This window comes from Poecilia latipinna, unplaced genomic scaffold, assembly GCF_001443285.1.
Source record: "Poecilia latipinna isolate Pla-1442-1.1 unplaced genomic scaffold, P_latipinna-1.0 Scaffold241, whole genome shotgun sequence".
NCBI lineage: Eukaryota > Metazoa > Chordata > Actinopteri > Cyprinodontiformes > Poeciliidae > Poecilia > Poecilia latipinna.
This window is the reverse complement of record NW_015112857.1, coordinates 215,085-238,388: the sequence shown is the minus strand read 5'-3', so window position 1 is coordinate 238,388 and position 23,304 is coordinate 215,085. Positions and strand designations below refer to the sequence as shown.

At 37.9% G+C, this 23,304-nt stretch overlaps 2 protein-coding genes across 3 annotated transcripts; one reads left to right on the top strand and one right to left on the bottom strand.

Moving 5' to 3' along the window:
• Positions 1–11,411: 11,411 nt before the first annotated feature.
• On the bottom strand, positions 11,412–14,318 carry LOC106947431 (otoraplin). Its single transcript, XM_015032419.1, has 4 exons — positions 13,570–14,318; positions 13,306–13,445; positions 12,982–13,092; positions 11,412–12,894 (listed from the first exon to the last, which is right to left on the bottom strand). Exons 1-4 carry the CDS (start codon positions 13,679–13,681, stop codon positions 12,871–12,873), a joined length of 387 nt encoding a protein of 128 aa, XP_014887905.1. The 5' UTR covers positions 13,682–14,318; the 3' UTR covers positions 11,412–12,870.
• A 572-nt stretch (positions 14,319–14,890) lies between these two features.
• On the top strand, positions 14,891–23,302 carry gtpbp2a (GTP binding protein 2a). 2 transcript variants are annotated; one of them, XM_015032430.1, is made up of 12 exons: positions 14,891–15,859; positions 16,780–16,806; positions 17,225–17,409; positions 17,995–18,103; positions 18,246–18,443; positions 18,564–18,738; positions 20,410–20,629; positions 20,767–20,902; positions 21,004–21,062; positions 21,149–21,320; positions 21,490–21,654; positions 22,026–23,302. In XM_015032430.1, the coding sequence occupies exons 1-12, from the start codon at positions 15,659–15,661 to the stop codon at positions 22,209–22,211; spliced, it is 1,833 nt and encodes a 610-aa protein (XP_014887916.1). In that variant the 5' UTR covers positions 14,891–15,658; the 3' UTR covers positions 22,212–23,302. The 2 variants fall into 2 exon arrangements, with proteins under 2 accessions (XP_014887916.1, XP_014887917.1); XM_015032431.1 differs by having other exon boundaries at positions 15,803–15,859; positions 17,209–17,409.
• The last annotated feature ends 2 nt before the right edge of the window (positions 23,303–23,304 follow it).

The following is a 23,304-nucleotide window of genomic DNA, read 5'->3' as shown; positions in this document are numbered from 1 at the left end:
GTCTCAGGGTGCAGAGGTTCAGAGAAGTTACTCAGCTGCATGTACATGCATCTGCTGTGAGGTAAGGATGAATACAGACAAACAGAGCTTGAATTTTTTTGTTGTTGTTTTTTTTTTTGCAGAGTTGCCTGAGGCAGGAGTGGAAGCAGGCTGCTTGTCAGTGTTTTAGTCAGAGTGTGAGATTACACCTGCAGCTACAACCTGATACTCAAGAGATAGTAATAAACGGACAAACACACACACACGAAACATACAGATAACAAAGCCTTTCGAACCCTTGCCACGAACCTTTCAACTAGACAAGAGAGAGAAGGATATTGATCTTCCATCCAGTCCGCTGTAGTGAGTTTCCATTGTTAGAATAATAATAATAATAATAATAAAAAAATGTTAAACAGCCAAGAGGACTGTTATGACTATTACATTTTCATGAATAGTTTATGACTGCAGAAGGATATAACTCATCGGCACCTACTTTGTCATATTTCAAGATGCGTCTTTGAGAGCATTAACAGGAGCATGTGCACTTAGAAGGCACATAACAAATGGAAATCTGCAAAACAAAAGATGAGACTCCGACAGATTCTGTTCGTGTCACAAAAAGATGAGGACACAAAAAGACAGCCTTTCCCCATCTTTCCCTGCAGTGAAGCTACATTTCAGAGGCAGTTCTAAACTCCGCTGCTCCAGTGCTGCGTGACGACATTTCTTTGAGCGCAAGGATTGTGCTTACAGCAATATTGATTGCTTTGTATGTACCAGCTTTTCATCTGATGGTTTCATTCACTCCTTTTTTTTTTTTTTTTTTAGTGTCTCATTCTTTGTGCCACTGTGCTGCTCGCTGCCTGTATCTGAGGAAGCTGCTGCCTACATCTGGCTCTGAGAGATAAGATGCCGACCTTCACAGGTAGTCTGATTTCCAAACCATGCGATAACACCGGTGTTCATTACAGCAAAGGGCTGACATGCGATGGCATATCATTACCACAGTGTCTCTTGCTTTACATTATCCCTGTGGGCATCTAGACACAAGAACAGACTGTTAGGATCTGGAGGTTCTGTGTTACTTGCCACTTGCATAAAGAAAATGTGACATAAATGAAGAGCCTTAAATTTAACTCATTAATTCGAACTGTACATTCAATTGATAAGTATGCCTAAAATATTGTTGTGCCTTTTCAGTAGAAGTTAAAATAGTTTTTTTTTTATTTTACCTACGTTTTTTTTCTAGCTGAAGCAAACTTCTCAGTTCATTCAATGAGAATAAGTTTGAAGCTAAATTTGCCAGTGCTGTGAATAATTTTGGGCTTAGCTGTAAAATCCAACACACAAGTGAAAGGTGAATGGCTGGTGGTGCCCATCTAATTCCACTGTGGTACAATGACAGGACTTCTTTCAATAGAAGACTGAATGCTGAAATTCTACCAAAAGGTGTATCAACAAAGTATCAATTTAAAGTGGGGCATATTTTATGGATAGACTTCTGCACTGGACATACATTTAAATGCAGCAAACTCGGAAACACTGATTTCTGCAGATCTAGTACACCCATCACTGTTATTGGAAGGGAGGTGGGGGAGGCAACGGGAGGTCATGTTTGGCTTAATGTGGTGTGAGATGTAGCAGAGAGCACGGCCGACTTCTGTGGAGATATAGAGTCCATTTGTTACAAAGCACAATGCAGCACTGAGGAAGATTAAATCTAAGCCATCTCTCTGTGTCTCTTTCTCTCATCTCAGTATTTTGTACCACTCTGTTCTCTCTAGCTGCCATATTGGCTTACATTTTCTCAGGCTCCAGCTCCATCCTATCATCTGTTCACATAAGTGTTACATGTTCCTTTAGTTCTGATGGAGGCCAAAGAAAGGATCACTCCGTGTGTGAAACGACACTCAAAAGCTTCTATTTCATCACAAACTCTAGATTAAATTGATTATATGTGTTGATAATAAATTTGAACAATGTCTCTCATGTGAAACCTATCTCTCAGTGATGATATTGTTGAAATTTGTGCACAGCACTATGCAAGGAGCATTTGTTGTGTTTGACGTAAAGAAGTCTGTTCTTTGCGTTTGCACTACTGTGCGGTAAAAATGTGAAACATATAAGAGTTCTGAGAGAAACAGCAAGTGCCTGCATTCGATAATTTATTGCTAAACTACAAAAGTTTATCATCTGTATGAAAACTGTCCTCTACGATAAGAGCAGGGTGTTCTTTTTAACCAGACACTGAAAAACAAATGCAGCCTGAAGCAGAGCGAGGCTTTTGCCTTTCTCGCAGAAACAGCAGCGAAGGTGTAGGGAGAACAGCCACCTGCTTTGATATTCAACGCCTATTCTGAATTTAAATTTGGTTTAATTGGAAAAGAGAAACAACAGAGCGAGCACAGATTAAGCATAATCACAATAATTATTCCCCTCTGTGAATTATTTGCTTTGAGGTGAGTATTCAGCACTTCCTAATTAATGCATCACCTTGGAGGGAACAAAAGGACATGTAAATTAGCCTTAGAGATGAATCATATTGGGGGAGAGAGAACCGAGAAAAGAAAAAAACAAAAAGAAAAAATTTGCACTGATTCAATTAATTACCAAACTCACTACGATGTTGAAAGGAATTAGCAGCATTTAGTTTGCCAGAAAATGTCAACGTTTTTAATGTTTCGTGTTATCAACCCTTACATTTTTAATACTGTATTTTGAGGAGGAGGTTTGTGGAGTAATTTATCAAGTCTAGTCTTAAATTTCAGCTCATGAAAATACTTTTGTTTATTTATGTTCCATGATATTGACACACATGCCTTACCTTTTCATACTCCAGGGCATCATATTATTTTTTTTTTATTATGCCCTATTCCTGTAAACACACATAAGCTCATATTTTCAAGACTGCTATACGTAAATAAGTCTGCTAATTTTACGTTTGAACGTGCCTGTTAAGCCTCCACAAAAATGTGTCTCTGTATGTGTGTGTGTATTTAATTCAGGCCAAATAGCTCTTCTAACTTTCTTCCTCAACATTTAATCCTAGTGTCATTTCAGTGTGGGGCTAGGAGGGAATAACATACATTCAAAAGGGAGCAGCACCATGGAAGAAAATAGGAATATCTAGAAATGTAAACATAGAACAGGTAAATAAAAGACATTTTGCAGTCTATCCTCTCTTAAATTCTTGCATGAAAAAAATATTATGCACATAAGACTATCAGATCAGTAGGGGCCAATGAAGCACCTAGCAAATTTACGTTAGCCGCTAAGCCTGAACCATCTGCTACAAGGTAAAAGAAGCAGCATCAACTGGTGCATCACTACGGTGTCTAGCAATTCCTCAAATTGTTTTCTACTCATTCTACCGTGATGCTTTTAGATCCGTGCAGGACTTGTTTTACTTGAAGAGCCAAGATAAAGCAATATAGGGAAAGAGTCACTCATAAAGAAGTGTTCTCAATCACAGCCTCAATAAATTGAGTAAATCTCAGGAAAATTGGCCGGTGATGACACATTTTTCAGTCTGATTTGCTAAAAGAATTGCAACGTGATTCTATCTTGTGTGCCGTCCACTAACTGATTGTTACACCACTTCTGTTTTCTTTTCTTTGCTGTTAACATAGAAAACTGTGGAAAGGTTGAGCGTCAGGAACACAGCCATTCCACTGTAGCAACAAAACTTCTGCTTAAATACAAAATAAAGTAGATTTGACTTATTTGAGGCTTTTTACATGTTTAAACTGCACATATTAAAAAGAATCCTTAGTTCAACCAATGAGATTCTTCCACATGAACTCATTTGAAAAGTAAATAAACATTTTGACCTCATTATATTTTTGGCGTCTCACAGCTAATTTACTCCAAACGAATCTGACTTCCCACAATGATGCAATATTGCAAACCAAACTATTATAATGTTTCTACTGCCACTGTACAGTTAAAATGTCATTGGACATGTCTGGTTTCCAATTAGAATTTAACCAGTGTACACTGTCAAAATGGTTTTTAAAAAATTTTTGTTTTTTTTTTTTTTTGTTTTGCTTTTGAGCAATTTTCAGCACTGAGACGAGCCATGGTGCCCAGCATGAATTCAGAAATGCTTTTAATCTCATGAATATAGTGGTTAATGGCCATAATCATGCTGAGAGCCTCCAAACTGCCAGTGGCAAACACCTCAAACCCATTTCCTGTTCAAAATTTTCATGGAAAAAAAAAAAAAAAAAAAAACATTACCAGAAATTTAATTTTCTTCAAATTAATCTGTCTGAGCAGAAATTGTTCCTCAGTTTTCCACCGCATTGTCAGATTTTCTATCTTCTTTAATTTGCTTTGTAAGCAGAGAAAAAAAAAAAAAAAAACATCCCTGACCTGACATGCATCAATTCCTGTCAAGTATGATACTCAGAATTTTCTTCCTGGAAAAAGACCTCAAAGCACGTGAAGAAGAACTTCTGTGATGCTTTATGCTTTTTCTTAGACAAGAAATTGATTCAAAATGTCTCATTCACCATGTATTTTGTCTAATTCACAGAAAAATACAACTTTCTCAAAATATTTTAATGCATAATAATCTTACAAGCTTCCAACTTATAAAAAAATTATTAATTCAGCAACAAAACATCATGTCTCTTGGTATTCAGGCATTTTAGTGAATATAATACTCCTGACTGACCCACAATTGATCAAGTTTACCATGATTTAATGTCAGTCAAAAAGAGGCTTCGTATCTTTTTTTCAAGTGTATATATCAACTGTATATGAGGATGTGTTTATATCTTTACCTGTGTGGATTAGACAAATATCAGCAATACATTAAAACCTGAGTTTTCTTTTTTTTCCCCCCCCCCAAGTTTTTGGCTCTAAGATAATTTAAATCACTAAAATAAACAATTTAAAGCACAAATTTGTCATTACATTTACACTCCTGATTGTATTCTCAATGTCTGACCAAAACTGTAAGTAAGCAAAAAAAAAATCATGCATTACTAGAAATATAAATGTTTTCTGTCATTACTAAAGAATAAATATCAACCCATAAAAGACAACATATTGGTCTACTTAAAATAAATTTTAAAAATGCATGAATCCGTTGATCACCATTTGAATTGGGCCTTTTTGAGAGCAATTGGTCATGTCTATGTCACTGCAGACCAAATGACCTTGGAGGGATGTGATGAAAAAGAGGTTGTATCACGCAAGCAGCATACGCATCAGTCTCTTTGTGAGTGGGCTCTGATGTTCTTTCCATTTTAAAAGCACATTAGTGATAATGGTAATAGTATACCAGAGGTTTCCAAGCTTCTCTCCAGTACAGTGCTATACACTTTCATAGTCCATTAGGAAAGTAAACAACGTCTATTTTTTGGGGGCCATACAGGGTAAACATGGCAATTTCCAAAGAAGTGAGGCCAATTTGACATCCTTTACATGTTTTAATGTTCAAAGTTCTGTTATTAACCTTTAGTTTCTCAAACAAATACCCTAGAAACAATGACTAACACAGGAGAATTTCTTTGAAAGGGGTACTTAAAGATTTGCCGTCAACATTTCCATAAATGTAGAGAAGCAATCGCAATGACTGCACAAAGACACTGTGTCAAGTAAAACATCATCTCAAAGTGTCATGAATATTATAAAGGGTATAGACTTAGTTTTATTTTTTTTTCCATGTTGTTAATGTGTAAGCACACGTAAGCTGCAGCAGTGACTCTCATGGAAACATGGAGATCAGCACTTCTGCTCAGGCTCTTAGCAAAGGCGTGAGATGCAGCCTCAGTTAATCCACCAAGTGATTAGTGAAGGTCACAGTTTCCTTCTGTAGATCAGTAACCATGTTGACTTAAAAGCATCCAAGTGATATTCCGTAAAATCTTATGACGTGTTGATGGAAGAGGACTTTAGTTTTGGTCTATGCTGATGCATTTACCCAGGCATACTCAAGCTAGTAATATAGTAAAAATAAGAGGCTTTAATAAAGTTTGATTGTTTCCATTGCCCAGTCCTACAAACCAGGATACAATATTTAGAAATGCAGAAGCTGTTCACCTCTGTCATTACCAGTCATGTGTTGCCGTGAAGGATGAACACTGTTTCCCTCTTCACCAAACATCCATCATGTCATTGTAAAATCTGGTTGCGGAGCAAAGTGTACAATAAACCTTGCACAGGCTGCTCTGCGAGGGTCAATAAAAGTGCAGGCTCAAATGCATTTAGATCTCCCAAATGAGCATCTCATTGGGCATTCTGCTCTTGTACGACTGTACGATTTGTCAGGATAACCCGTGCAATCAATACAAGGACCATTAGGCTTAACAAACTCCGTTTGTCTTTTAACCGCTTGCTACCTCTCTAGGACATCCTGCCGACCGGGAAAGACTTACGGGCAGGTGGTTTTAAACAACAGGATTGACTATGGTTATGAAGCTTTTTCCTCTGACACTTTTTGGGCCCATAAAAATATTTAACACGCCATAAAAGTATGGACATGGTAATATATAGCAGGAAAAATAAGTAATAAACATATCAGTGTTTTTTTTATTTTTTGTTTTTTTTTTTTTCCTGGTAAAACGCTTCTTATGGACTTATTGAAGTTCACATTAATTGCTGGAAACAACCCAAGTAATAGTACACATGCTAAGAAATTGAAACAAATGAGTCCAAAAGTGAACCAGTGTAATAAAGTTGATTAGCACAAGAAATAAGTGCTTCATTTTATAACAAATCTGACTAGAACAATTTGGCCTATTAGAAAAGCTATTGAGAAACACGTTGATGTGGTGAAAACACATTTCCTTGGTTTGTAAGGTACATAACCTGCCAGCTGAGGACTAATAGCGTTTGAATGAAGATCCTTCTGCTGTTCTAACTGCGACAATTTGACATTAAGCAAAAGAAGAAGAATGACTAAAACTAAAACTAATAAATACACTGCAGCCTTTCACAGCATGACAACACCACGCACAGTGATAGCAGAACTATAAAGTTTGAAAGCTAAATATGTATTCAATACCTGTTCACTAGGAGGATTTTGTTATTCTTAGCTCCTTTGTTTTGTGTGAACAGCCCCTTATCTAAAAGCTACTGAAGCCCATTCCTCCCACTTGTTATCCATGTGATGCTTTTCCCCCCCTTTAATTGAATTACTCGCTTAACAAATGAACCCAGCAAATAATGCGTGTGGGTGAAAAATTATGTTAAAAAAAACAAACAAATTACACAACAGAAAAGCAGAAGACTATTATTGTATGCCACATTGTGGTTTAGGTTGTTAGGAAAGCACAGACAATATGCAGAGCATAAATATTTGCTTAAACTACATGAAAATATATTTTACTGTCCTCACACATGCATTTGCAGGCAGCAATGCACTGCAACACAGTTTTATTTCACCACTTAATTGCCTTACTTAGCCTTGTTGCTTTTGTAATGGGTAATTGGTTGTCATGACAAACACTCTGTCTATTCATAGCTCACTAGCCTTAGTGGGGGAAAAAAGCCCCAGGATTTACATTTGAAGACACAATTTAGAAGTTTTCCAATGTAAGCTTTCCTAGAAAGTATAAACTGTGCCATATGAACACTCTAAATTAAAGTAAAGGAAGAAATGCTAGGTTATAATGTTCATGAAAATAAGTATGACTGTCATCAGATGTATGTCAACAGGAGCATCAATGTAAGTTTCAATTACAATATTTTTTCTCCTTTTGTGAAATGTTATTAAGATTGACACAAGGGTTATGTGTTTAGCCACAGGCTTAGTAAATATGTATAAGCATTAGTAAGCTGTGATTTGTAAAAAAAAAAAGTTAAATAATCACTACATACAATAAAAACAGTGAACAAACTACACATGTTGGAAAAGAGAAAAAGCCACAAAACCTGTGAGTGACTGACAATGACTTTGTTAGAAAGAACACAAACTTTGAGCTGTCACTTTTAAATTACATTTCTTTGCGTACTTTTTCTTCAGTTATTTCAAGTGTATCTGATTTGGGTTGGAATTTACAAAAAAAAAAAAACTTACTTAGATTCGAGCATTGAACATATTTATATAATGTTGGAAAATAAACGATTTGGGAAGCAAGCAGCAAGGTTACCCATGCATAGCACATCTTATTACTGTAGCAACCATAGGCTACGTTGATAGACAAACATAAAATCACCATGACTTCTTCAAGTAATTAGGGGAGCTTAATATGTTGTTAGCAGGTCATGCTCAATTCTCATTTGCAAGATGAACCTGGCTGAGTTAGTGGCTACATCAGTGGATAATGCAGTGGGGGTGTTAGAAGATAACATTCAGATATGCAGTGAATAAAACACTGTATATAAATAGGATTGTTTATTTTCTTGGTACCTTAAGATGACATTTTCTGTGACTCAGAAATCCAATTCAGTTCAAATCCTGCGATAGACTGGCGAAATAGCCTATGTAGTGCTTACATTTTATTTTGACAATTTGGATAAAAAAAGTTAATCTACAAAATATTCAATTGAATAGATTACATAGGGCTTTTTAATACCAAACAACGTAGACCTCATTATTATTCACTGGGGACTGAATGATTTTTTTTAAAACCAAATAATCTTCTTGCCAAAAAAAAAAAAGAGTTTAATTTAAAAAAGTTGAATAGGCATGCTAAAACTTTCTAAATTAATTTTCTTTTGGCTCGTAGCTGAAGGCCACCTTACACAGGACCTGTTGTTTGACAAATGCCCACCGCAACCTCAGCCTGAATCTTTGTGTAACCATGATGACTGGCAAAACAAAAGGAGAGAAGAATTGTTTTTTTTTTTTTTTTTCTGATTGAGAAGGTGAGAACACGGTTCTAGGAGAGGAACGGGTTTCTTCGAGTGTGACAGAAGCATTAGTGGCAGTTGGGATGAGGGAAAAAAAGGTCGTCAATATCCAGTCTGTCTGTTTTTTTTCCCACAGCGATTTCGTTTCTGCTACATCATTTATCTAGAAGGATTTAATGCAGGTTGTGTGAACCTATTACAACCTCAAATGTGTGCGCATCCTTTACATTTGTAACAGGTGCAGGATCTAAAACATCTCCTTTACATCACTATGGGAAGTTCAGTCAAATGCTGAATGGGGCAATACTGATCTGTTTGGATGGCTGAGCTCAAAAGAAATAAAAAGGTTGTGTGGTTGTGTGACTGAGAAAATGGGGGAATTACACTTACTTAAGCAATTATATGAGTCAGAGATAAAATACAGACACAGAGAGAAAACACCAGTGAGAGAAAAATACTGACAAAAAATGAAACTGTTCAAGCTACACCAACACCTTAAATCTTAAAGCACATTTAATCCCCAGCTTTGTCTGGGGAGTAAATGTGTTTACTATTGGTTCTACAAATTATTATGTAATGGACATAAATTCAAATACACGCCACACTTACCAGATTTTTATTTGCAGAAAAAAAAAAGAAAACATAGATCATTTTCCTTCCACATCTCAAATACACATTGAATACATTCAAGATCATATATTCTTTTGCAAGGTAATTGAACATGCTTTTTGCATGGGCCCACGCCTTTAGAGCAAATTTAGATTGACAAATACATTTTGAAGAGTTGACACCATCAATCAGGTTAGAGGGTGTCGCCACGCGTCAAGCTTTAGCGGCAGATTCATGCCGACTGATTGACTGATTAAATCACACGGGCAGAGAGCTGGCATTTCTTGACATTCATGAGGATAATTTGAGCTGACAAATTCCATTGTTAAAGCACCTAGAAGACAAAACCAGTTTCGCTGAAAGTCAAGAATAGGTGCACAAAATAGAAACTCTTCCATCACATTTCAGAAAAGCAAATAAGCTCTGTCATTGTCCTGAGTAAATATGTGGTTTTTTTCTCTCTCTCTCGGGGAAACAATGCTGCTTGTTTGCTCATTAAAAGAAATGAGCTGCTTCAAAAAAAAAAAAAAACTTATCCTGATTCATCCTCTGTCTGGGGAGATTCACAGAATGTTTGCACTTTAAATGATCTTTGTTTCATTTCCTTTAATTCAGAAAGATTCACAGTTAAATCTGAGATAGGTGATGTTGTTTCAAAATCAACCTAGACAGAGTGTTGTTGTTTTTTTGTTTTTTTCCAGTTCCCTGGAGTATTTTATTTGTTTGTAAAACAATCCTCTGCTAATTATCATAAACAGTAAGAGATTTTGGGATTATGAAGCAAAGGACTCATGTTTCGTTAGCCTAAAATTTCCCCTCTGAAATGGTGCAGACCGGCAGGTCTCTGCTGCTGGCAGTAGAGTTGTGGGTGTGCGTGTGACACTGGGTGGAAAAGAAGAGTGTGCTGCAGCTGCTCCTTTGAGCTCACGCAGTAAATCCACACACATACACTCATGAGCGTGGACATGCGTCAGTCTCCTGTGTCACAGTACCCCTGCCCATAATGATGGCAACAGCCAAAAGCTACAGCTGTCTCCTGAAAGATTGACTTAACTTACTGTGATGTGTCTGTTTTTCATGAAAAGCCCCCTCCACCCTCACACTCCCCCCCTACACACACACACACGCACGCACACACACACACACACACACACACACACACACACACACACGCTCAACCTCAGTTTGCAATCAGCTGAAAAGATGCTGAGTTTTCTACTTCTTTTGGATGACTCGAAGCAATCACTTTTCTTTGAATACTGTTTAATGATCCCAGTTTGTTTCAAAAGTCTTGCATGGTGAGGTAAGCTGTTTTTGTTACCTTGTGTTTTTTTTTATTATTTTGTTTTATTGCATATTCCATAGACATGCATGCCTCAGGTGTGTTTCTGCAGAGTGACATTTTGTGGGAGGACATTTAATGCAGTTTATTGATTTCAACAGAAAGGGAACAGGAGAAGATCAATACTGCTTGTGACAGCCCTGTTTCCTAAACCTATAAGCTGTCCCTTCCAAGAGTGCCTCGAGCCATGCTGGTAGAAACTAATGAGAATAAGCAGTTGTCACATAAAGTTTTGTGATATGACAGAGAAAGAAGATTGTCTTTTTAGCACCCACTGATGCAGCTAGGGGAGGTTTTATTAAGGTTTTATATTCAGGATCCTATCTGGCTTGGTGCTGTTACACACAAAAACAAGATACCAATAAAACGAGAGATTTAATCGTCATTCGGGAACAACCTGAACAGCAACATTATGTCAGGCTGTGTTTAATCATGATGGTTGTTGTTGAGCTGCATGTGTGGGTAGGCTGGTGCATGTGTGCACTCAAACAAGTTGATAAGTAATTATCATAGGAAAAAAGATAATTATATATCTTAAAACCTTCTGACACTAAAAAAAAAAAAAAAAACTAAAAAAAATCATACAAAATGTTTTAAAGGAAAATAAAATTAGTCATAAAATGAGAAGCAGCTTTCAAAGATTTCTATAGGGATGTTGTTTTATTTCTATACAGTTTGTGTTACAGTGCCTTCTGAAAGCATTCCTTCCTCTCTGAACTTTTCTACATTTCATTATTTTAAAAACAGATGCTTCAATGTAATTTATTCTGGCTATACATTATTCAAAAACACAAATGGAAGCATAGTTGGGCCATGGAAGACAAATTCTACTAGTTTTTGTTCCTTTTCTTTAAACCAATATCTTTTAAAAATGTGATACATAGATGTGTATTTCATCACACTAAGTCAATGCTTTGCTGCACCACCTTACACTGCTAATATAGCAGTTGGTCTCTTTTCTTGGGGTACACCTTTGTGAGCTTTGCACACCCATAAATCAAAAGTTTTCACAAAATTTTATTTGCAAAATAGCTCAGTTTAAATCAGACTAAAAGGGAAGTTTCTTTGAATATAATTTCCAAGATGAATCTCAATTGCTTGTAGCCCAAAAAGTTCAGGGTCATTTAACCAGAGCACCTTCTTCCATGGGTTTGTCGTGTCACCAATATTTTACGACATAACCATTTTTGATTTTGGCTTAAAACTGATTTTCTTCTTATCAATTTTAGACTCGACGTGTAGAGCGCACAGACAGCAGATGTTCTGTTCCCTGATTATACCTCTTGCTTGGATCTCTGCAGCCCCTCAAGACTCATCATGGGACTTTTGGCTGCTTCTCTGATTAATGCTCTTTCCACAGCCTATTCATTTAGGTAGAGTGTTTTTGGTAGATTTGTCATGGTGGTAGTTGTGGTGTCCTCTTTCTCCCTTTCAGGTGATGGATTAAAGAGAAACCTGGAGTGTTTGCTGTGTCGTATGGTGTTTATTTTGCTGCTCAGTCACTAATGACCTCTAACAAACCATTGAATTCTTGTCAGCAAGCTGAAGTAATGTGGGATATGGATTAACAAAGTGATTAATAAATTAGTATTATTACTTTATTTTCTGTTGTCTGAATCCCCCATCTGCCAGTCTTTAGTTTTCTATTTTGCTCCAGTTGTTGCCTGTGTGTAGTTCTCCTATGTGTCACAATAACTGTTTGTAACATATGTCTATACACTTACTATTAGATTTAATTTTTGAGTTAACATTTGTGTCTCTCTGATTGTCTGTGCTAATGCTTATTATGGCATTTTGAATTTAATAATGTATCTACAGTGTGACAGAAATAGAAAATTACCCAATTCCCATCTCTAAAAAGAAATCAGTTCCTTTATTGTTTTTCATTTGAAGTGACATATATATATTTTATTATTTAAAAAAAATAGCTTGATCTTTACATTTTTGTGTCAACAGCAACGATGGAAAGAAGTGCTACAAAGAGAGGAGAATCTGAAGTTGTCTTCCTAAATGCAATACATCAAATTATTTTTGTATGATGTATGAATTTGACAGAGATGAGTGCTCTTTATAAAAAAAAAAAAAAACAGGACATTGAAAGGGGAACTCCGGAGTATTCAGTCTCTTGTCCACTAATCACAATAGAAGTCCATATCCTAAAAATGAAACAAAAGGTTAGGTTAAAGGCACAAGATATTCACAAAAACAAACAGGAAATATTTAAATGAAAGACAGACACTCACAGTGGTCTGCTTCCGAACTGTGTTGTCTGTAAACGTCCTGGTCTCTTTCACCACAGTTGCAGGGAAATATCCCGTTCTACCCATCTGGTCCACATACCGCTGACTGTACACCTGGCAGAAAACACAACATTGCAGTCTAAATGTACAGTAGCAAATATTTTACTGTATATTTAAACTGAAACAAAAATAACAAAACAAACACCTTTATTTATTTGTAGCACTTGTTACAAGTGAAAATATATAATAAGTTATAATATCTTTGGCAACAAGAGGATTTAATTGTGTAGCTTGCTAATATGTGGATTTCAATAAACATGCACATACACTTCCATACCAGAAGACTCCAGCGCCATCTGGTGGTATGAGTTTAGAATACACATAAACCATCTGACCCTTTTTTATGTTGATGAATCTGCAGTCAGGAGCTATGAAGTCATCCACAGCTGTGGCCATTGAAAGAACATCTTATGAAGCAAAGACAAAACACAACTTACATAAACTATGTGCCATTTGATTATTGATTTATGTGCAGTTTCAACATTACAATTCTATATAATTAACAGCTCTGTAAGTAATATTCTGACTTACATGAACATTCTGCATCTCCGCACATCTTGCGATCTGCTAGTTTATCCATTCGGACCGCCATCGTGGTCTGGTGAAGCAGTCCAACAAGGAGCAAGCTTACCAAGGGACTCATGGTGGGCAAAAGGGAACAGCTACAGAGAAGTTTTGAGTTGGAATGCAGAGCATGGGAAAAGCTGCAAAAAAAAAAAAAAAGGACTTAAAAATCCCCAAAGACTTCTCAGTCAAGAAGGGATGGGTTGAGCCCCAACATCACAGGATTTGTGACCAATCAGAACTGAGTTTCACGAATGCCAGAATTCATCTCATTCAAGGGAGTAGGCTGGCCCTCTCAAATTTCATACATTCTTCACTAACAAGAATGTGGCAGAATGTGGAGTGGCAGTTAAAAACAAAGTACTTGTAAACTCAGTATACACAATATATACAGTAAAACAATATAATAAATTAAACCATCAAACTGTAAACAACAGGAAAGACACATGATCATTGACACCAAACATTATATTCAATTTGAACACAAGCAAAAGAGCAAACAATCAAATATAACTTACTCTACTTAAAAAAACAGTAACTATCATATAATCAACATAAAAATTGCCGGCAAATTTCTCAATGGTTTTACTTTTTACAGTTTCATATGGTTATTTGAATATTATTACATTGTTGACTCTCACACAACGTCTGATTTATATATCCATGAAAAACTTTTGTTGTTTTACCTATCAATTGTTCCCCGAGAGTGTGAAATAAAACACATTCTAGTGAAATTCCACCTCCTTGTCTTTCACATTATCCATAAAATGTTCTCTGTGAAATCCAAAAGTTGTTTTCAAAATATGACTGGCTTGCATATTATTAGTGACTCATCCTGTAAGGCAGAATGAGTCATTAACACAACCTGTCATTTGGTCAAATGCCATCATTGCTGAAATTCTTTCTATTGACACTGACATAGGTTTGCTTTAGTTTTCATGCGTTAATGGATATAGAAGCCACCAAGGGAGACGAGTCAAGACTTCCTAGGGTTGGGTCACTGAATAATGTGGCCTTGACAATCCCAGCATTGACCTTAACTCACCTGCCATTGTGATTGTTTTTGCTACATCTTATAAACCTGATGCCTCTCATTTTACAGTGGAAATGAGGTGGACATCCAAAGAACACCCACCTCACTTCCTCCCCTCACCACCCTCAACAACACCGTGTCTACTATGGATCAATTTCAGATATATAGGATATAACGTCTTTGTCCTCACACTAAGACACTGCTTTAGAAAAAAAAAAAAAAAAGTATTGCTCAATAGTTTTGATACTCAGCAGGGGAGTTTAATTCGACTAATCCTATAAACATATTAACTAAAATCCTATTCGCACATTTTAGATATATTTAAATATAAATAGTTCTTATTCTTTATTCTTCAAGTGAGAAATATTCGTTTTCATTTACATAATTAAAGCATTTTAAAAATTCATAACATATTACCATGTCATTATACCCTTATAAAGCCCAAATTAAGAAATGACGCATAATGTACAGCGTTTTCAAATTTACTTTTTGCTATGGTCACTAATGTGGTTTCTCTTTGCCATTTATTGGTAAAAACCATCTGTAACTTTCATAATCTCTTGTAAACAAAGGTATTTTCCGGTGTCGTCTGATGCAAAGCCTCGCAACACGGTATACCTATCTGAGAATGTTTTGTGAATCTTTCCAGTTAGCCGGGCGGAGTTTAACCCATGTAAAGTACTGTGGAAGCCGAAACAAAACGAACCGCTCACTCGCGCTTTACGGTTTATTATATCAAGCGCCCCTAAACGCTTTTCGTATTGTGACGTAGGCAGTTGAAAACTTAAAAGGATACAGCACTTCAGGGCTGGGGTTAGTGTTATTGTTCGATTTGAAGATTTTGGTGGAAGCCGAAACTTTGCTAATATTGTGGAGAATGTAATCGATAATCAGAAGTGTGACCTTATTAAAATCTAGGCGCACACATGCCTGGCCTAGATGCTTTTAGCTTTTTTTTCCATATTACAGCAGCATATTTAGACAGGCTGAGGTAAGCTAGCAAGCTCGGTCCTAAAGAAGCCGATGGATGCGCGGGTTTCGGAGTTATTTGGGTCAGCAAGCGGGCACGGCTCCGGTGGATCTCAGGGATCTACGTCTAACCACAAGCCAGGAAATGGCAACGGGGTTGTCTCAAAAAAGACTGGTGCAAAGAACAAGAAAGCAAGAACTCGATTTCCTCGCAACTTCAAACCGAGCAATAACACACCATATCTACCCCCAGAGGTAAGGCTGATGCTAATCTATGAAGTACATTTAAGTGATTCGAAATAAAGTCATATGAGAAACACAAAAGAAGTCTAGAAAAACAAGGAACAAACAGGAAATATGTGCCTTCTGGCTTCCACTGCACAGAAACGCTAATGTTTTCTGTTATTTCCTGTATGGCTAACTTTCCTATCCGAAACTAGTGACACGTAGTGAACAAAAGAGAACGTCTGAGCGGTCTATGTTGGGTCAAAGTGACCAAATTTTCACTCATTGTTTATTATATAATAGAGTTGTATTTTGCAATTAATGGTTTTTATCTTTTTTTTTGCATTATTATTATTTTTATTATTATTTATTCTAGCAGTGGGGCTAGCTAGCCTAAAAGAGGAACAGCTGTGTTTGTAAATAAGGGGGGCGGATGTGCAAAGCTTGGCCGACATTCACTCGTTGGGACAAATACATCAACTCATACAATAAAGTCCCAGTGACTTTATTGAAACAAATAAAAAACAACAAATACCTATGTGTAATAACACGGAGTTAATAGACTTCTAGATATTCCTAAAAGTTAAATTAGCAAACAGGTTACACTTTAAATTAATCAGTTTTTCTGTATTTGCGCCCATCTCCCTTCCTTTTTTTAACACCTATAACAAGAAGTATTTCAGTAATAATAAATGTTTGTCCCATAAAGTAATTGCACTTGACTTTAATTACCATTGGTTTTAAACATTGCTCCTAATGGTATAGAAGAGATGTGTATAATAAGGGCAGCTGTGGCTTAGCAGTCACTGCCAGCCTATTCACAGCCCGGTGTTTTCTGCTCATTCAGTCAGGTTGGTTTTCTCTTTATCTTTGAACAAATGTTGCAGTTCTCTGTTTGACAGCATTTGTTCCTCTTCTGTCTCTCTTTATTTTACTATCCTGTCTCTCAGGCTGAAGAGGGAAACATAGAATACAAGGTAAGCAAGAAACTTGTTTTATGTTTTGGTTTTTCTTTAGAGAAACCGGAGCAGGCCACCGAATGCTTCAAAAATGACTGATGTACGACAGCCATGTAATTGGCAACACTTGTTTTTTTTGTTGTTTCACAATCACGTAGCTAGAAGTCTCACAGAGAAATATTTCAGAAGAAACACAGGTGCACCCTCTCTGTGGAAACACAACAGCCAAGTGGATTAGCAGGATTATTTTTAGTAACTCAACATTTGCTCTAGTCCTACACTAAACCTAAGTTTTACATATTAGTTTGTACATTTGCTAATACTAATACTACTAATGTTCAACAACTCGTTCGATTTTATTTATTTATTTATTTTTTTACTTTTACAGCTTGGCTTTAAGGCCAGCAATAATTTCTAAAGCTTTTGTCATTTTTAGCTAAAGCTGGTGAACCCCACACAAAACCGCTTTGAGCACCTGGCAACACAAATGAAATGGCGACTGCAGGAGGGTCGGGGCGAAGCCGTCTATCAAATAGGTGTCGAGGACAATGGCATGCTGGTGGGACTGTCGGAGGAGGACATGAGGGCGTCGCTGAAAACACTCCATAGGCTGGCCGAGAAGTGAGTCCTGGATGCCGGTTTTATTCTATGCTTTTATTATGCTTGCATAACCAGACGGGCAATAATATGTTGTTGTGCGACCTTTGGCCCTCAACTTGTTTTACTAGGGCATCGTGTGAAAGTCACATAGTGTATGTGAGTCCATAAAGCATTAATTTTCAGCAAGATCTTGGGTTTGTGGTTGGAAGTGGACGAGATGTAAGAAGGATCTCTCCATACTACCTTATTCACTCTTTCACAGTCTGATGTTTCCTTGCATTTACACCTTGAAATACGTCCATGTAATGTGTTATGATAATAATCTGAACATTTAGTACTTTAGTATAGCCTGCTTACTTTATCCTTGGGCACATAGACTTACGGAGGCTACAGCTGATCCGCTGAAGCATATCCAGATCGTAACTTTATCCCCGCTGGACTGCACATTCGGTACTTGGAATGATGAGCGCGTCACTCAATCCTCTGCTGCCCTTAACACAAGCAAAGTTTTGCTGTCCAGACTAAAATATATGTAATACAAATGTAATACAAATTGATAGAAATTTCAGTTCTATAATTTTTTTTTTCTACAACTGTTTTTAATAGGGTGGGAGCTGACATTGCAGTTCTCAGAGAACGAGAGGTCGAATACGACTCTGATGTTCCTCGGAAGATCGCTGAAGTTCTCATACGAAAGGTCCCCGACGATCAGCAGGTTAGTTCAGCTTCTAGAAACGCATGCTGTTTTTTTTTTTTTTGTTTGTTTTTTTTAAATCAACTTTTCGTTTATTTATTTACTTTATTATTATCTGACCGTTTCTTTTTAACTCGTATCACTTGCTCTTCCTCCTCTGCAGTTCTTAGACCTACGAGTGGCAGTCCTGGGTAACGTGGACTCTGGTAAGTCCACTCTGTTGGGCGTTTTAACACAAGGTGAGCTGGACAACGGACGGGGAAGAGCGAGACTCAACCTCTTCAGGCACCTGCATGAAATCCAGACTGGGCGCACGTCAAGCATCAGCTTTGAGATCCTCGGCTTCAACAGCAAAGGAGAGGTGAGAAACGACCAGCATCAAGAGTATTATTAATGTCTTCCTTAGCTCGTTAATCAGACTAAAATGCAATAGGCAGCATGATCATGAAATAGAATCATATCTCGTTTCGCTTTTTCCTAGGTGGTAAATTACAGCGAGTCTCGCACTGCAGAGGAGATCTGCGAGAGTGCCTCTAAAATGATCACCTTCATAGATCTGGCCGGTCACCACAAGTACCTGAAAACCACCATTTTTGGCCTCACCAGCTACTGTCCAGACTTTGCCATGCTTGTCGTTAGCGCAAACAATGGCATCGGTGCGTTCATGTTCACTAAACTTTACAGTCATTTGGTTCTTATACATTTAAAAATGTACGCTGAGCTTTCATGACTTGTTCAGGTAACTCAAGTAAAGAGTACATTACGCAAGTGTCCGTGTCGCAGTTAAAAATAACTCGACTCACACATACAGAGTTGTTATGTATGACACTGCAGATATGTAGTATCTGAGCTTACATAACATATCCACCTTCCAACACCCATCTCTGCTTCCAGCCGCCACATCTTTGCTGGTCCCAAAATATCTCCAGCAGCATCGATTTAAAAAAAAACGCTTTTTGACACACAGAACATAGTTATGCGTCTGGTCTTACTCCAAATCGGGTTCCTGCAAACAAATCGACAAAAGAAAAAAATAAAGAAATAAAATACAGATTCAGCTTTAGCGGCCATAAAATAATCTTAAACTTTACCACAGCATCAATATCTGTAAATTATGTATCAGTATATTGTTAAACTATAAGCAATTAGACTTGCAGCAAGAAGCACGTACCCAGGAAAGAAGCGCAGTGAAACCTGAGCTGGTATGCTAATTACACAGACAGGGAAGTTGGCACAGTGTCTCCGTGTTTAGTTGAAGGCGTGCATTTAGCTAGAAATGCAGACACAGGTGAGAAAGCTGTAAGTAGATTTTACTGACACTCTGTCTAGTTACAGAAGCAGAATTGTAAGGTAAAAATCACACAAAGTTGTTGGTAAACCTGTAGAGTGTTCCTATTGCAAATAGCAGAGATCATATTTAAGAGCTGAGCATCTGAGTGAAACGAGTGAAATTTTCTTATTTGCTCTGGATGTAAATTTAATACCTATGTCCAATCGACCGTCCAGTGTTGTTGGTTATATTTATGTGCATCCCTTATCATTTAACCATATTTGCACGCAGTGCTCTTTTCTAAATTGTTGCACTGTATCTGTCGATGTGTTTACGTCTGCTCTAAAACGAGAAACTCCAGCTAAAATGAGGTCAAGAAGGAACACCATCTTAACTACGCCGTAGATGGGACAGAACATGAGCTCCAGCTTTAATTATGAAACAGAGTAATGGATCCTTGTAAAGCATTGGGATCACATTGGGTCGTGGGTGGCAAGCCTGAAGGTCAAAGGCCAGTAATCATCATTACTTTCAGGAATGATTTACTTATCGTGCTTATAAATATGAGCTGCAGTCAGAATTGAATTAAGGAATAAAGAACTGTCGTTGTTTGCCCAGCATGTACTACAAATTATTCACTGCTGCAGAACTGACAAGAGATCTGGGGTATTTTAAGTGGCTGCTGGCTTGTAACAGCACTTTGGAGTGCTTTAGTAACATGGAACAAGTCTGGAGCAATACCAGACCCAGGAAATACCTTGCTGCGTATATGACTTTGGTACAGGTTTCAACTTTGTTTATAAATAAACACAACTCGGCATCATTGACAAACCACTGCCATCTCGGCTAGAAGTTACTGTACATATAGGGATTGTAACTTTTTATTCTGGATAATTAGATAGTTTGGACAGGAAAGGAAATTCTTCCAAGCCTTGCAGATGCCCTCAATCGGTTTCTGCTTGTTTGCTAAACAGAAGAGCACCTTAACTAGCTGAAAGTAGTGAAAGACAAACTACTACTTAACTACCGTGTCCCACTTCTCCTCGCTTTGTTTCAGCCGGTACGACAAGAGAACATCTGGGTCTCGCCATGGCCTTGAAGGTCCCCATCTTCATTGTTATCAGCAAAGTGGACCTCTGCACCCGAGCCACTGTGGAGCGCACGGTGCGGCAGCTCGAGCGGGTCCTGAAACAGCCGGGCTGCAACAAAGTGCCCATGGTTGTCGGCAGCACCGACGACGCAGTCACAGCAGCACAGCAGTTCGCACAGTCGCCCAGGTGGGACTCCAGACAAACCCTATTTGTTTTGTTCTCTTTTGCTGTCACATCTGTGTTTCATCTGTAGTTCATGCTACCAGCTACAACAGATGTTGGAAAATGGGAATCAACTTTGATGTTTGTCTTGTCCTTGGCAGCATCACACCCATCTTCACCTTATCCAGTGTGACTGGTGAAAGCTTAGACATCCTCAAGGTCTTCTTCAACATCATCCCTCCCCTCAGCAACAGCAAAGAGCAGGAGGAGCTTATGCAACAGCTCACAGAGTTTCAAGTAAGTCCAACGTCGTTGCAAATGTGTAACCAGCTGGCTGCGATACACACATTCCCCCTGGTGCATGCATGCGTGATTTATGACTGTGGGCTTCTCTTCAGGTGGATGAGATCTACACAGTTCCAGAAGTGGGGACAGTGGTAGGAGGCACTCTGTACAGGTCAGTCTGGGAAGATGCCCGTCTTAAGTAAGCAAAACGTCCTAAGGACAATACCTGAACCGTATTTTTCGTTTCTGGTCGTTCAGTGGAATATGTCGCGAGGGGGATCATCTTGTAGTAGGGCCCACAGAGTTGGGCCAGTTCCACAAGCTGACCGTCGGCAGCATCCAAAGAAACCGCTCGGCGTGCAGGGTACTCAGGGCGGGCCAGGCTGCAACGCTTGCTCTGGGAAACTTCGACCGCTCACTATTACGCAAGGTGGGACCCTACATGTGTGCGATTTGTTTGACAGGCATCTTTCACGTTTGATTTTTCCGCACTGCTTACTGTAATAATACATCATTTTGTTAGTTTACAAAGATTTGTGTCAGTCGCTGCAATAAACGCAGTGCTGTATTTGAAGATGATTCTGATTTGCCACTGACAGGGTATGGTGATGGTGAGCCCAGAGATGGATCCTACTATCTGCTGGATGTTTGAGGCTGAGATTGTCCTGCTTTTCCATGCCAAGACTTTCCACAAAGGCTTCCAGGTTACTGTGCACATTGGAAATGTGAGACAGACCGCCACAGTGGAAGCTGTCTATGGCAAGGTTAGTTAATCCACTAAGCTATTTTGAGAAGTGTTTAAAAAGCAATCAAAAAGAGGTGATTATGGTAAAAAAAGAATATATTACATAGTAATCCAGGAGGGATGAAGGTGTGTAGCCGAGTTGTGCATCAAATGTAAATACATTCATAATATGTAAATAATATGTGTTTGTACTGATAAAGTATTATTATAAATTGTAAAAAAAAAAACAAGAGGGGGAGGTAGTGAAAATTATTTCTTTTACTTCTTTTTTGACTCTTATTTATGCACAGGAGGAACAAAAAAATCAATTTATACTGTAACGACCAATTGCCTCTGTTAATAATGCTCTTTGCTTTCATTATTTCTTCCTGCCATATTGCTGTGCTGCAGGAGGAGCTGAGGACAGGCGAAAAAGCAGTGGTTCTCTTCAAGTTCATCAAACACCCTGAATATTTGAAGGTGGGGGCTAAGCTGCTCTTCAGGGAGGGCGTGACCAAAGGTATTGGTCATGTCACCAACTTGCAACCCATTTCCTATCACCACCAACATTTTCCAGGGCAGGATGAGAAAGCCTGAAGTTTGTTGTTTTTAAGACCATCTCAGCTTTGAAAACTCCGTCCCAGCCCCAAAAACAAACAAACAAAAAAAAAAAAACCCAAGGTGCTTTTAAGACTACATCACCCCTCTCAAAGGCCTTTTGGACCTCTGCTAGCAAAGTAAACATCTGCTGCCGGATCTTATTGTTTTTGTCAACTTTTTTTTTTTTTTTTTTTCTCCAAAGCCTCCTTACCATCATGCTTGTTTTTTCTTCTTTAGACTTTGACAGTACTGATATTTTAATTCCCGTACCGGTTTTCAGGTTTAAATTAGTTGCAATTCTTGGCACTGAAACATCACATCCCACTGAAACATGTCAAATTTTAAGGGGAAAAAATAGATTAATTGAAACATTTAACATCGGTGTTGAAGAGCTGCTAATAAACTTGAAATGCACTCCTCACACACACACACACACACACTGATCTGCACTGAGCACTGCCAGCGATGGTTTCTGTGTGGAAGAAATATATTTTTTTTTGTTTTGCAAAGAATTAGATATTTTGACATGGTGTAAATGGCATCACCGTTGTGAAATAAGTGATTATCAGTGAACAACAGAATCTGATCTGCTACTAGCACAGTGCCTGATCAAGCCAAGAGCTTAGTATTTAAGTATATGTAAGGTGTTTTATTCACTCAAACTGCCAAGAGGATTCAGCTTTTTCGTAAATTGTAAATTGTATTTAGACTGCAACTATAGCTTCACACTGCCGACTCTAACATACGATCTATAATCTGTGCAACGGGAGATGGAGTAATTTTAAATTAGTCATTCTAAATCGAGAGAAAAATGTTAAAAGGTCAAAGGAAAGATTTCAAAGAGTTTAAAACTCAAACGTGTCACCGTTGAAATTAGCATTGTTTTTTTAAATTGTTGCTTTTGCTTTGCCATTTTTATATCAGGCTTTACAAAAAAAAAAAACAAAAAAAAAACAGTAAACCCAACAAACTTTGCATTTGCATAGTACAAAATTTTGCAAACTTCAAAAGTCATGTGCTATGCTGGACAAACAGTCAGATAGATCTGAATCACCAGCAATGGCATGTTGACCTGATTGGGGTGGGGGGG